Genomic DNA, 14,633 nt, shown 5'->3' on the forward strand with positions numbered 1-14,633 from the left:
TTTTTTAACTTCTTTTTTTTTTTTTTTTGCAGTTTTTAGCCGGGGCTGGGTTTGAACCCACCACCTCCAGCATATGGGGCCAGTGCCCTACTCCACTGTGCCACAGGCGCTGCCCCTGAAAGTATATATATATGAATAGAAAAAAAATTGGCAAGGATATACAACACCAACTTATCAGTGACTGACTCTAGCTAGTAGGATTCTAAGTTATTTTTTCTTCTTTTATGTTCCTATATTCTCTAAAAATAAGTTATTTTCAAAAGTTAAAAAACATTAAGTTTATGTTTAGGATCCTTTACTTTTGTAGACTTTTAGTCTTGAAATAATCTCCATACATTTGCAAGCTTCTGCTTTGAGCTTTTTTTTTTTTTTCTTTTTTTGAGACGGTCTCACTTTGTTGCCTATGGTAGAGTGCCATGGTGTCATAGCTCCCAGCAACCTCAATCTCTTGGGCTTAAATGATTGTCTTGCCTCAGCCTCCCGAGTAGCTGGGACTACAGGTGCCTGCCACAATGCCCAGCTATTTTTTTTTTTTTGTAGTAGGCTGGGGCTGGGTTCGAACCCACCATCCCTGGTGCATGTGGCCAGTGCCCTACTGACTGAGCTACGGGTGCTGCCTGCTTCAAGCTTTTGAAAAGACTTTTAGCCTTTTCCAAAGTAAGCTGTAAGGGACAGTTGTAAAAGACGCAGGCAGAAACAACTGTATCTAAATTATAAGCCTCAGTAGGCTTCTGTTTCAGAAGTCTGAAAGCTATGGAAGGAAGAAGCTATATAAAAATATTACAGAAGAAAAATAGAACATCTTAGGAAAAAATATATTGGTAATGTTTTAGATTTTCTTCTCCGAAAAGTACAAATGCCTCCTGGGGTTACCTTAAACGCAGGCCAATAAGTACAACCTAACACCCGTTTTCAAGGAACAAGCTCCAATTGCCGTGGCTCTAGCATTCAGTCACCACGGAGCCAGGAAACTTCTCAAGACAAGAAGCACAATGCCAGGCCTTGTTGAGAGCTGCTGCAGTGGAGAGGCCAGACCAGGAGCGCCAGAGCCAAGCACAGGCCAAGGAAATGAACAGTGCACTCCCAGACACTTGAAATGTCAGCTTGTGAAGGGACGTGGACCTCCTAAGGAATCTGACTTTATACGTGAGCAGAGACAATGAGCTTTCTACTGAGGTAAGCTCAGCACAGACGAACTCAGTCTCCGCAGCAGTGAGAAGGGACTCTGACACAGGGAAGGTACAGATAATGCTAGAGAAATACACGTGGTCCCTTTCCTTGCCACATCACACAAGAGGATCGATGCTAGATGCCTAGCAACAGAGACTTACCAATTTGCACTTAATTCCTAGCTGTTATAAATTACATAAACAAGACAGAATACTATTGCAAACCAATAGAAATAAAGATACATGGGAAATGAAGAAAAAGGCACACCCTTCTTCAGACTGTGAAAGGAGATTTAAATTCATTTCTGAAGAGAAACACAACCCTAAACAATCTGGAAGCATACTGATTCAACCTAACAATTCAGTATAGATGTCACAAATGGGAGGAAAATGGCAGAGGGTAATACCCATAGGACAAGAGAGTTTAAGAACAGATAAAAGTATAAGAAAAGTTTGGTAAGGCCAGGCATAGTGGCTCATGTCTGAACCCAAGCACTCTGAGAGGCTGAGGTGGGTAATCACCTAAGCTCAGGAATTTGAGACTAGCCGGAACAAAGATCTCTCTCTACTAAAAATAGGGGGAAAAAAGAGAGAGAGAGAGAAAGTAGCCAGGTGTTATAGCTGGCGCCTATTGTCCCAGCTACTTGGAAGGCTGAGGCCAGAGGATCACTTGAGCCTAAGAGTTTGAGGTTGCTGTGAGCTATTATAACACCTGGCACTCTACCCAGGGTGACAGAGTGAGACTGTCTCAAAAAACAAACAAACAAAAAAAAACCCCAAAAAACAGCCAGAGCAAGAGTGAGGCCCAGACTCTATTAAAAGGAAGGAAGGACAGGAGGGAGGGAGGGAGGGAAGAAAAAGAAAAGCTTGGTGAAATGAGAAGGAAAAACCAAATGGCAACCACACAACAAAGTAGTTTCAGGCTATTTGCACATATGAAAGTAATCTAATTTTCAATGGTGAGTTTTAACTTCTTTGAAAAATAAATATTCAAAGATACGCTGACAAGAATAAATTTCCAGTGAAAAGACTCTCAAGTCAACACTGCGTGAGAGCAACTACAGAGTGGTGCAGGCTGTGCACTACACAAAAGCCCCATCTTCATGGGCATGATGAACACAACGGATATCAGAGACTTAAACATTTACTCTGATAGTGTACCAGTAAATGGCAGTGTATAGAGAGGAATGGCATCGTTTATAAATTTATAATGGCACAATGTGGTCCCCAAACAGCCTTGACTTTACCAAAAAAGAACTGAATGTCCTAACTGAAGGGACTCCATTAAATCAGTAGCAATTTCCATTATTTAGAGATAGAATTCTCAGTGCATTTAATTTTAAAGTCACCAAAGACAGAGGGTAAACAGAATATATGAAAAGCTACTAAAAAATCGCCAATTTCATTTGCTGTTTCCTATTTCTTTTCTTAATTGCCTCTGTCTAATTTAGTGTTCTTTAAAGGTAATCTTACTTTTTAAGGTAAAAGAACATTATTCTCTTAGGCTTTCCACAGAAATGAAAAGGGAAAATTGCGTGAATTGAAGCAGCACATCATGCTTTTACAAATTTGAGCAATTTCTATTACTGAATCATAAATATTTAAGGACACATATCCAAACCATCACACAGGAAAATTCTACATTGGACAATTCCAAGTGAATATGTCTTTTAGTAAACACTATGTGCCATTATCTAAATCATAGAAAAATAGCCTGCATTTCAAATTTCAAAAATTGAGCAAATTAAATGTTGGTCTGTGCAGCATGATATGAGTCTATCTTCCTCGGATAGTCTCACTTCTGCTTTTTGTTTAGTAATGGAGAAAAGAACAATTTAGGCAAATACTTCCTTGCTTTTGGAATAAAGCAAGTAGGGTGTGAAAACTTTTTCTTGTAGGCCTGAAATCTTATACCCCTATAGACACCAAATTATTAATGGGGAAAAGAGAGAACAAATAGAACCAAGAGAGGGTTCTTGGCAGCCATTGTTTGAAGTTCGTGGTGTTACACAACATTGAGCATGTCCAATTCACCTGCCAGGAGCTATCTGATTCTTACTCTAGGGTTCCATTTTCCTATTTCCATCTTATCTAGCATCTGGCTGGGTGATGGTCCATGTCAAAAGATGTAGATCTTCTTTTTATTCCATTAAACTTTGAGATCTGGTTATGATATCATGCCTCATGTATTTTCATCTACCAAATGATCATAATAGCTGGTTATCTGCTCCCTGCAGAACCTAGGCTTGTGCTGGGAAAGGAAATAGAAAAATCAGGACTATGTTAGTCTCATAAATGTTCAGTCCTTCTGTTCTCATGGGTCTGGCTGGGACTCTGCTCATCTAATTTGTCAGATAAGAATAGCATTAAGAATACCCAGTCCTGGCAGCACCTGTGGCTAAAGGGGTAGGACGCCAGCCCCATATGCCAGAGGTGGTGGGTTCAAACCCAGCCCTGGCCAAAAACCGCAAAACAAACAAAAAAAGAATACCCAGTCCACATGCTATCTCAAAGGAGACCCACAGCCGAGACCCACAGCCCACAGCCATGCTTGGGTTGAATTTTTTGGACTCAAAGGTTAAACAGGCAAAGAAACTGCTGTTTTAGCATCTACGGTGATGTTCCAAACTAAAGGACTGATTCAATGGCAGTGCCCCTATGAGGGTACAAACAAGGGCAGAGGGACAACAAGGTCAAGGCAGGGGTGAGCAGGACCACATGGTTTAATCATTTCAGCTGCTTAGTGGATTGATTTTTCTGTCTGGCTACATGCTATGTTTTGGTGGATTGTGCTTCTCCTTTACTTTTGGGAAGATGATCCTAATTTAAGCAGCTGAGTCTAAGTTCTTATGATAAAAAAAAAAAAAAGGCATTCTCAAACCAGTTCTCAAAAGGACATTTGAGATTTACTTCAGAATAATCCAGGGTGAAAGGGAAATGGGGGTGGGGGGGTAGGCAAAATGTCAGAGATCATGAATTAGTAATAGTTTAAACTGAGTGATTGGTACATATTCTCTACTTCTACAAAATGTTTGAAATTTTCTATTGTAAGAGGTATTTTTTTTTAATTAGGTAGAGAACCAATGACCCAGAAATTTGGTAGTTACTAGTTTCAACCTTTAGTTTCACCTAAACCTCTTTGAAAAAACTGCTAACAGGGAATGCTGTTTCACATCATTTTCTCTCTCCATTAACTGCTCATTTTATAACAGAGGTAATAATAAAGAGCAGAGTTGACAATGGTCAGATGTAAGGTGGGAGGGTTTGATGAAGAGGGAGCTGTAGCTATCAGCCCTTGGATGGATAGTTAACTGTACACATCCATGGGCATCAAGTTCCCTTGGTGTCTGGGCATGGAAATCAGCACACCCATGTCTCACTGGTAAGCACATACTGGAATGCCAATCTACAGAGTGTTTCACCTTGGGTTGCTACACTTTTCCTTAGTTCTTGTGGTTGCAATGAATGTCAAGATCAATAAAGATAAATAGCCATGGGGAAAGCTGTAAGTTTATAAAGGACAGAGAGAGTCACCTCCTTTCTTCAGTATCCTGTCTCTTCCCCTCCCCACCACCCCACTCCATTGGATACCCACACTCTATGAGGAACAGATAGCAAAGAAGAGCAGATGGCAAGGCATGGCAGGCTTAGGCATTTATCATCCTGAGAAAGGCAGGGAAAGCCTGATCTCAGTGCTAAGGCCAGCATCCTATGGCTGCCCTTTACAACTAAAACAATCTTAAATTTACCTAGCAACTCTCAAAACACAGAAAATTCTGAACTTGATTCCACTTATAAATCAACCTTCTCAACCATCAGCTTCTAGGAAATCAAACATAGGAAATCTGATTACTAAACAAACTAGTAAACACTTAAAAATCTGAAGATAAAGAAATTTGGAAGCTGGTGGCGCCTGTGGCTCAAAGTAAGGTGCCAGCCCCATATGCCCGAGGTAGCGGGTTCAAACCCAACCCCAGTCAAAACTGCAAAAAAAAAGAAATTTGGAGGCGTAATGTACATCTTTTTGAAATGTATCAAAATTACACCTTAAAACATAACTCATACAATGATCTTATGCATGCAAGAGCTTCTTTTAAAACAGGAATCAAAAAAGAAGAGAGGGAGTTTACTTTTTTTTTCCTGTCCCTGAAACCAGTTAAACTCTGGTTAAGGAGGATTTCTGGGCCTAAAGCAACTTGTTTCTATGCCACCTGAAGTAATGAAGTAAGATGTATTTGTGGATAGGCCAAATGAGCAAGTTGCCTACACAAAGGAAAAATAAAAACACACTGAGGATTTTATAGAACTGCAAGCCAAGAATTCTTTACCACTGATTTCTGAACCCTCAGAAATGCAGGGGGCTCACAGGAAGCACCTCTTTCTTTGCTTTGGGTAAAAGATGTAATATGGATTTCCTCTCAATCTCCCAGCAAGAGGAAAATTTACATATTCCTTCATTTTTGCCAAATGGTTAAAAAAAAATTTCTTCTTCTGTCCTATAATCATGATTCAGCTCGAGCCAAACCACTTAGGCTTGAGGGCACATTTCGATTGTTTGGAGCCAGTTCAAACCTCCTCTTACCTCTCCCCAGAGAACCCCTGAAAAGAATAAAACACATGGTCTTGCAGCAAACCTTTGCATTATATAAATACTATTGTGTAACCTTAAAGAGCTGGCAGAAACCTCCACAGAACATGCTGTTGGGGTCCTACACAGAACTTCAGTGAGGCACTGATGCACCCACCTCCAAGCTGCTGTTAAGTGTTGGCTGCCAATTGTGAGACGCCACCTCACCTGGGAGGTCACACATCCCCTGCAAGGGGTGACACAAAGCAAGTCCATCTCCCTGAAGGATGAACTCAAGTTAGGAACCAGCTAAAATCACGTCTTTGTTCAGCTCTTTCTCCTCCTTCCCTATCCTGTCCCCATCACCTCCCTGCTGGTTTGTCTGAGAGCATCCCTCAATAAAGCACTTCCACAGGAAACCCTGTCTCTAAGGGACCCGACCTATGACACTTCAAAAATCTGATGGAAGCAAATTAGAATTAACATCTGTTATTTTTAGTCTGCTGCCTTCAAATGTCTACCAATCTGGTCAATTTCATCAGTGTTTTGACTCATAGACACAAGCAGATAATAGCCTTAAGCAGGCGTCCTCAAACTGCGGCCCGCGGGCCACATGAAGCAGTGTGAATTGTATTTGTTCTCGTTTTGTTTTTTACTTCAAAATAAGATATGTGCAGTGTGCATAGGAATTTGTTCATGGTTTCTTTTTTTTTTTTGATCTATAGTCCGGTCCTCCAACAGTCTGAGGGACAGTGAATTGGCCCCCTGTTTAAAAAATTTGAGGACTCCTGGCCTTAAGATTAAATGCAAGAGGAGGTAGGCAACAGTTTATAGTAGCTCAGGAGATCTCTGATATGGGCATCCAACGTAATACCCAAAACAGACTTTCCATCCCCCCAGACCCATTCATTTTCTGTGTACTTACACACAGAGATAGGCTAATGCATTCCACTCTTCTGTTCTATTAGAAGAAGGTTCCTTTCTCTAGTATCTTATAAACCCAGTGTGAGCCAAGCTGGTTCTGTTTTAATTACTATTTGATATTCATTAAATTCCAATTAATGGAATTTTAAAAAAATCTCGGTTGAAGTTCAAATGAGTACTGTACACCTGCCCGATGATGCTCTAGGTCAAAAAGAAAAACATCATTTATCTTTGTTACAAGACTTTGAAATAGAAAACCTATCAACAACTGCTGTCAGGAAGAATCCCTACTTCTGTTTGTTTGCTCAAGAAAATAAAATTCCTTGGCTTAAAGACGAGTAGCTCATGGCAAGTCTACCTGTTGCTCATTGTTCATCCTGTAAACTCATTTTCCTCGTTCATACGATAAATCTCACACTGAGGGCTAACTCAAAAACTGGAGGGAGGTTTGGGGATAGAGGACAGTCCTTCAAAGGTGAAGGTCACATTTTACCTGAACCCATTTTCCGAAGTGGGGGTGGGGAGGTTTGCACTTGTTGGCTCTTGTCTAACATTTCAGATTTCAGTGGCCTCTGAGACTCAGTAAGAGCAGCAACGGCAATGGCAGACTGACAGCCCACACTGGCTGACCTCGTCAAACTGCCTTTGGCAAGAAGAAAACTTTCTTGCCCACAGTTGTGAACAATATCGACTTTCTTGTAATTTTTAAAAAGCATTATCTTTCTTCTGCTTAAAAAAATTTGTACTCTCTAATTGGTGTTGTGTGGTTTAAAGACTTTGGATATCCTTAGTGACAAAGTATGAGCCAGTTAGGAGCACAGCTGCAATAATACAGGGTGAGGTTTTAATGAGAAATAGACCCAGGCCCCAGTCACAGCCATGCCACTCATTTAAGCTCTCAGGTCAAGATGATAGTAACAACATCTATTTCACAAAACAACTGTCAGTAATAAAAAACAATAATGTAAGGCAAGTTCCCTGGCAACGTGACTCCCACAAGATGTCTAATCAACATTGCATGAGTACTCTTCCTCCCCATCCTTGATTTCTATATTGTTTCTACCATAAAAGACATTCTGGATGAAAACTATGGTAAAGGGTGTGACCTTTGAACACACTGGAAGAAAGGTTTGGGAACAATGCTCAACATGCACACAAGCCCCACGGCCCACCCAGGGCTCCCCTGAGGTGAATAACCCCCTTACACAAAGCGGCTCACCTGGTGGTTGTCCGGATGGTGTTTTCCTTTGTATGATTGTGCTCTTTGCTCACTTTTTCTGTAAGGACAAAGAGTGAAACAGACACTTTTTAGGCAGTTCTCACTTAACTTTCATCTTTCATCCTTAAGTAAAAATGCCCTCAACATTTCTTCTTTTTCTTTTCTGATTTTCTTTTGGTTCCTATTTTAAATATCCAAAATCCTCCCTATCTCGCTGGAAAAGATAATCATCAAAAGCATGTAGACAGTAACCATAAAAACAATTTAATGAAAACCAATCAAAGACAAACAATAACAAATTTCAAGTGTGTTGTCAGATTTTACTCAGGCCTCAGTAAGTACACATGCTCACACACACTTGTGCATACATGCACTGAGATGTAATTTCCACTATATCTTCTCCCAGCTGAAAATTTCTGCTTTCCTCTGATTCAGCATGAAAACTGCAGTTGTTGCAACTGTTCCGCTTCTGACTTTGATGACAACCTTTACGCACTCTGTATTGTTAGGCCTTTTTGTGAGATGGGATATAAAAACAACCTAAGCTCTCTTAGCGCTGCAGTCATCAAGTGCTTATTCTGATAAATGTCATAAGCGACAAAAAATATCACTAGGCAAGAAGAGGTAAACCCTCCCTTACTGTGGCTTGAGGTCTGTATCTACCAGCTGTCAGAAATTAATTAGCTTTCAAGAGCACACAAGTTGAACTCTGGCTTTCCCGTTCCAGTTCAAATGTGAAGACCCTACCCTGATGGCCACAGCTCTCAACAGCTTCTTTTAAGTGGCTGGGGAAAAAACCTGACCAACCCTACAAGGGTTTCAGTTTTCAACAGCAGGGCAAGGAAAAACCTCCTAAGCCTGTGGATTTTTGAAAAAAAAAATTAAGCAAAGATTTAGAACATCTGTCCCACACTTTCTACTACTAGTCTTAAGGCACTGCATACATGTTTGCATGGACCATTCCTTTCAGTCCACTCAACGATGACAATGAGGTTGAGTTTGGATTCACAGCCAGTATTCTTTAAGAGAGCAAGAAATTGAGGCTAAATGACTTGTCTGAGGTCACACGGGCAGTGACAGCACCAGGGTGAGAACTCTCAGACACAAAGTTTTTAGTTGATAGAGACTGTAATAGTGTTTGGTTAGAGACAGAAACTTTCTGACAAGAATCATACAGGTCTCAATTTTACAAATTTGAACTCCTCAATTATTACTGAAGTCGTGTTTTAAGATACAATTCCATCCTTAAAAAATGCATTTCATGTTTTGGAACTGGCAAAGATCTATGTGTCACTATTAAGTTTACTGAATTAACAATTTCTACTACTGTAGGGATATGCACAAATACTGTTCCTGTTTGAGGACATGGAGGCCACTCCCTTCAGCACCATTTGATAATCACACTGCTATGGGCTGTGACACCTGGCCATTGAGAAGGTGAACTATTGTGGTGGCACATACATTTTAGCTTCTTTTCCCTTTCCTGGTATTTTCCTTAAGAGAGAAAACAAGTAAACGCTTACATATAATGAGGAATTTAATGAGTGTTTTGAATTTGTTACCTATAACAAAACAAAGTGTAGCAAACATTTGTAATAAATATTATTGACGCACAAATTTCAATATGTACACCCATGCTTGACTCTGGACAAGGTAAAAGTACGTATTTCTATGGAAACCTAAATCTTACATGTGTCTACATCGTCAATCTCAAACATGTCCAAACAATAATAGTGTATAAATTTGTTGGGCACAAATGGAATATTGCTCAAGCATGCTGACAAAGCTCTACCTAAGGCTATAGCTGGAAACAGTCCTCATACTTTCATCTTTTGCTTTTCCTTTGTTTTGTTTTGGCAAGAGACAGTAAGATCTCATTAATTCAGATCATACTAATTTGGAATTCATGGTAATTCAGTCAGTGTTGGAGTAAATTACAGTTTGTCTTTTGCATGTTATAAAAAAAAAAAAGCTGTTAATCAGATCACCTGCCTAAACAAAATTAGAAGTAAGGTGTTTAGCCCAGTCAACAGGAATCACTTGCAGAGAATTGAATAGAGTACTAATTTAAAATGCTTCTTAACTATTTATTAAAGAAAGTTTGGCAGGAATCCTACTTGGCAACACTTTATTAACTGTTTAGATGGCAGTATGTGTGTGTGTGAAAGCAACAAAATTGATTTCTATCTAAAAAATCCTGTAATTCAGGTTTTTTTTTTTTTTTAATACTCTGTAAGAAGGGCTTTCTTCCATCAGTTTCCAATTACTGATATTTTTCTGCACAAAGATGTACCTGACAGCTGAAAGAGGAGCTCGGAAGCCATCTTCACAGAGATGTCCTGACTGAAGAGGCTTCTCTCTGGGGGGACTCTGCCCTCTGGCATCTTCTGTAAGGGCTCAGTTTTCTCTCGCCCGATTAAAGTGCTGTAGCCAACATTCCGGCCAGGTGATATCGAGACATGGGAGTCCTGGATGTCAACCTCCATGGGTTCCTCTTTAAACTTCACCGGCTGTGTTTCCTTGTAGCTTTCCGCTGCAAGCAGGTGAATGAAGAGAAACACAAACACCATTGTTTCTTAATTCCAAACCAAACTCAGTTTCTAATCAGAAAAAAACACAAGGATCATGTCAGGGAAGAAAGAGGGTGGGAACAGCACACAGTACTGAATGTAAAAACTACTGGCTCATCCTGTCTCATTTCCTTAAAAGGTAGAAAACATCCATTTTCAGCCCCGAGAAATTAAGTGGCTGGTCCACAGTCGCACAGATGGCAGCAGAGCCAGGCCTCAGTCGCTAGATCCAGAGCTCGCATCTCCTGACCACCAGCATGGGCATTTTCCTCTCTACCAGGCTACTTCCAGAACTAACAGAGAACAAGGTAAATGTCTGTCCTTGTTTCATATCTTATTCAATTCAGTAAATCAAATAAGCACAAGCATATTAATATTATAATTTTCTCCCTCTGTTTTTATAGCTCTGATCAATCTTTTTTCCTTCTCTTCTCACTAAAGTAATAAAGGGGAAAAAGGGTCAATTTAACTGAGACATTTACACCTTGCTGGAAGCTAGTAATCCTCAAGACCACCTAGGAAGTTAATTGCAGCCCAAGGATTAACACCTAGAAAAACAGCAATCTTACAGGTTATAATAACCATACAATTTACTGACTGTCCTTTCTGTGTAGCTATTAGCTCTAGAAGGCTGGAGTGTCTACATCCACGTGTTGCTCAGAGCTAATGAAGGAATACTTCTGAAACAAGGTGGGACAATTAACTCAGTCATTAATGTGTTACTTTATTTATTTTTTATTTATTTGTTATTTTTTTAGAGTCTCACTTCGTCACCCTCGGCAGAGTTCCCATGATGTCACAGCTCACAGCAACTTCAAACTCTTGGGCTTAAGCGATTCTCTTGCCTCAGCTTCCCAAGTAGTGGGGACTATAGGCACCCGCCGCAACACCCAGCTATTTTTTGGTTGTAGTTGTCATAGTTGTTTGGCAGGCCTGGGCTGAACTTGAACCCGCCAGCTCTGGTATATGTGTCTGGCGCCCGAGGTGCCGAGCCTAATGTGTGTTACTTTAAAATAAGGCCATACTTTCAAATGAATAAGCATGTATTAGCAACTACTATGTACTCAGTACTCTGGAAAACAAAAAAGGAAAAAGATTTTCATAGATAGTTGGATAGATGATAGAACAGTGTCAAAAGATACTGATATCTTCTAACTCTAAGAACCTGTGAATGTGACCATATTTTGAAAAATATCTTTGCAGGTGTCACAAGTTAATGATCTCAAGATGAAATTGTCCTGGATTATCTGATGATATGTGTCCTAATAAGAGACATTCAAGGATAAGACCTGGAAACTATGGAAAAGGCTACATGAAGACAAAGAGACTGGAGTGACACAGCCACAGACCAAGAAGTGCCAGGAGCCAGGAAGAAATAAGAAAGGATTTTTTCCCTACAGGCTCTGGAGGGATTTTGGACTTCTGGCCCCCAGAACCATGAAAGAATTCCTGCTACTTTAAGTTACAAAGTTTATGGTACTTTGTTATAGCAGACCTAGGCGACCAATATAGATAGCTAGACAGATAGATAGAACAATAACAAACAGTATAAAGGAGGGGCTGATCTGTGGGCCAGTCAGAAGTTATGAAGGGAAAGATTTCAAAGCTGGGAGGTCGGAGAGAAACCATCTTTCCTTGGAATGTATGACACGGCTGAAATTCAAATATATGTATAGTTTATTGACCAGCAGTCCAAGAAAAAAAAAGGACATTTTAAATTAAGTGATTAAAACTAACATGGTGTGTTATCAATAAGATTTCATGTAAGAAGAGTGCTAATTGTTCCTTTTTTCTTCCTGACATATGACACATGCTTCTCAGGGAAAACTGCTTGTTTTTTGTCAGCAACTAAACTGCAGGCCAATGTGATATTTAATTTAGCGCTCTTCCCCTTCCCCTATTCCTGCCAAGCTGTTTTTTCTCTGCATGTCTGAAAACCAGCTCATAGAAAACAAGTTCATTGATTTAGTCAGTCATGATTTAAAAAGAAGAAAGAAGGAAAAGAAGACCAGAAAGCTGTCTGAGGTGCCAGCTCACCTCTTTGCCTTTGCTTCTAGTCCACCTGACTTTTTCTTGAATACTGACCTTCCCCCGCCCCATAGGGATCTGGTGACCTCACAGCCATCCTGTCGTCCAGCCAGATCACCCACACTCACAAGCAGTCACAACACATGCTTCCCTCTTCCAGTTCCCCCAAAGCATTTAATATCTGGAACATAAACAGTAGGGTCAGTGTCACAGGTACATAATGAGGCCACTGAACCCTGCAGTGGTAAGTCATTCCAAGGCCTGGGGACAAACACAAAGGAGCACTAGCACAAATTCAAAGGGATTCATTTAATTTTAAAATCAAAACAAAACAACAAAAACTCTCAACAATGTAAAGAGCAAAGCTAGAAAGAAGCTTCCTTATTTATCTCCCCTTCCCCCAGCCACTTCCCCAGCATTGACTATGGAATTTAATGAAATTAGCCTTTAAAAGCTACTTGGGATAATTTCAAGTATAATTTACATGAAGTGCTTTCTGTCCTTTCTTATAATAACACTTGACCTTTCCAAAATGCGCAGAAACACTGATCACTGACAAAAGCCTTTGGCATTTTGATCTACCTGATCAGTCCTGGACTCACGGAGAAAAGTTCTCTGACATTTCAATGGACCAGTGAGAAGTAACACAGTAAATATTTTTATAGTCTTTTTCTCTCCCATGTGATAGCATTACTGCCCAGTGTTTTCTCACCTTTTTTTTTTTTTTTTAAAGCAAGATTTCTCAGCCTTGGGACTACTGATAATTAGGGCTACATAGCTAGATAATCTTTGCTGTGGATGACTATTAGGTACTATAGGATATTTAGCAACCTCCCTGGTTTCTATCCACTAGATAGAGTTTTTTCTTGTTTGTTTGCTTTTTTAGAGATAAGACTTCACTTGTTGCCCAGGCTGGAGTAAAGGGGGCTATTCACAATAGTGACCACAGCGCACTAGAGTTTCCTGGGCTTAAGCAATTCTCCCACCCTACTCTCCCAAGTACCTAGTACTACAGGTGTGCATCACAGCACCCAGCTCCTTCCTTTAGTTTTAATAGCCAAATGTGACCCCAAACACTGCCAACTTTGCTCTGAGGGCATCCAATCACCATGGTTGAAAACCACACTCTAAAGTTTTTGCCACACTCTAGTTTCTGTACCCAAAAAAGATTAATCAGCAGCCAATGCAAAGAAGAAAGAAAAAACTCCTTTCATATTTTAGCCTAGCTAGGCTCCCTGTTTTACCAACCACCATCTCAGCCAGGTGCCTGAACAGGCCGGCCTGGGAATTAGGAATTGATATGATCTGGGAACATGGGTTTCTGCTGCCAGCTTGACCAGGTCCTCAGGCCAGCTCTCCTCCTTTTGCCTGGGGCATTTGAACACAGAAATGGTTGGATTCATCATTTCTGCTCACTTTAAGCCATGATTTCCCTTATCCAGGAACATGTCTACACATCCCCCACCAAACACAATGTAAATCCTTTTCAAATCTCTTCCCAAAATAAGTAGTAAATACTCATTTTATTCCAAGTGCCCTATACCAAGAAAGAAATTGGCACAAGGAAAAAGATGAAGGACAAAGTGTTAATAGTAGGTTATGCCTGGGGGAGGGAGGTGTGAATGACTGTCCATTGCAATGCTGATTTGTATTTTTTAAACTTTCTATGATAAATATGGATACATGATCCTTCACCTAAGTTGTTTAAAAGTTATTAACAATTATATATACCTATAAAAAGATGACAAAGGTCAGTTTGTGACAGAGAAGTGTGGAACGACACTCTTTGAAGGGTGTAAAAACGCTCAATATTCCTATTTGCACTGGAGGGGTGGGTTTCTGAAGGGGCTGAGCCCTGCTCAAACTGTGCTTAGCAAAAGAAAAAATAGCAATAGGAAAGTGTCAACATTGTCTTTCCTTAGCTATTAAACTGTGCTTTTACTGCATTTGCCAGTCATTTATTGGTCACTCGAAATCTTTTTTAAATGTCTATTATGTACTAAGTACTATGAGAGATGATATTCAAGCTAGAGTTAAATAAGACACAGTTCTTGCCCTCAAGAAGTTTAAATCTAAATAATGACAAGTATAAATATTCTGTGGGAAGCAAAATTAAAATACAGTGTGGGAAAAGAAGTCAAGGCAGACCAGGAGCC

At 40.1% G+C, this 14,633-nt stretch overlaps 2 protein-coding genes across 6 annotated transcripts in view; one reads left to right on the forward strand and one right to left on the reverse strand.

Moving 5' to 3' along the window:
- The window catches only part of C1H4orf51 (chromosome 1 C4orf51 homolog), a 162,010-nt gene extending 150,294 nt beyond the window's left edge, over window positions 1-11,716 (forward strand). Inside the window, exons 8-9 of the transcript XR_008378637.1 lie at window positions 10,589-10,757; window positions 11,653-11,716. The gene's annotated coding sequence lies outside the window, so the exon portion shown is untranslated. The remainder of the gene's footprint in view (window positions 1-10,588; window positions 10,758-11,652) is intronic.
- Window positions 1-14,633, reverse strand: part of ZNF827 (zinc finger protein 827) — a 192,825-nt gene that overhangs the window by 87,788 nt on the left and 90,404 nt on the right. For all 5 annotated transcript variants that reach the window (XM_053582211.1, XM_053582206.1, XM_053582210.1 and 2 more), the window contains exons 6-7: window positions 10,173-10,412; window positions 7,880-7,937 (exon numbers count right to left, since the gene is read on the reverse strand). In XM_053582211.1, coding sequence (XP_053438186.1) covers window positions 7,880-7,937; window positions 10,173-10,412 — 298 coding nt within the window. The remainder of the gene's footprint in view (window positions 1-7,879; window positions 7,938-10,172; window positions 10,413-14,633) is intronic.

The sequence above is a fragment of the Nycticebus coucang genome, chromosome 1 (assembly GCF_027406575.1).
Source record: "Nycticebus coucang isolate mNycCou1 chromosome 1, mNycCou1.pri, whole genome shotgun sequence".
Taxonomy (NCBI): domain Eukaryota; kingdom Metazoa; phylum Chordata; class Mammalia; order Primates; family Lorisidae; genus Nycticebus; species Nycticebus coucang.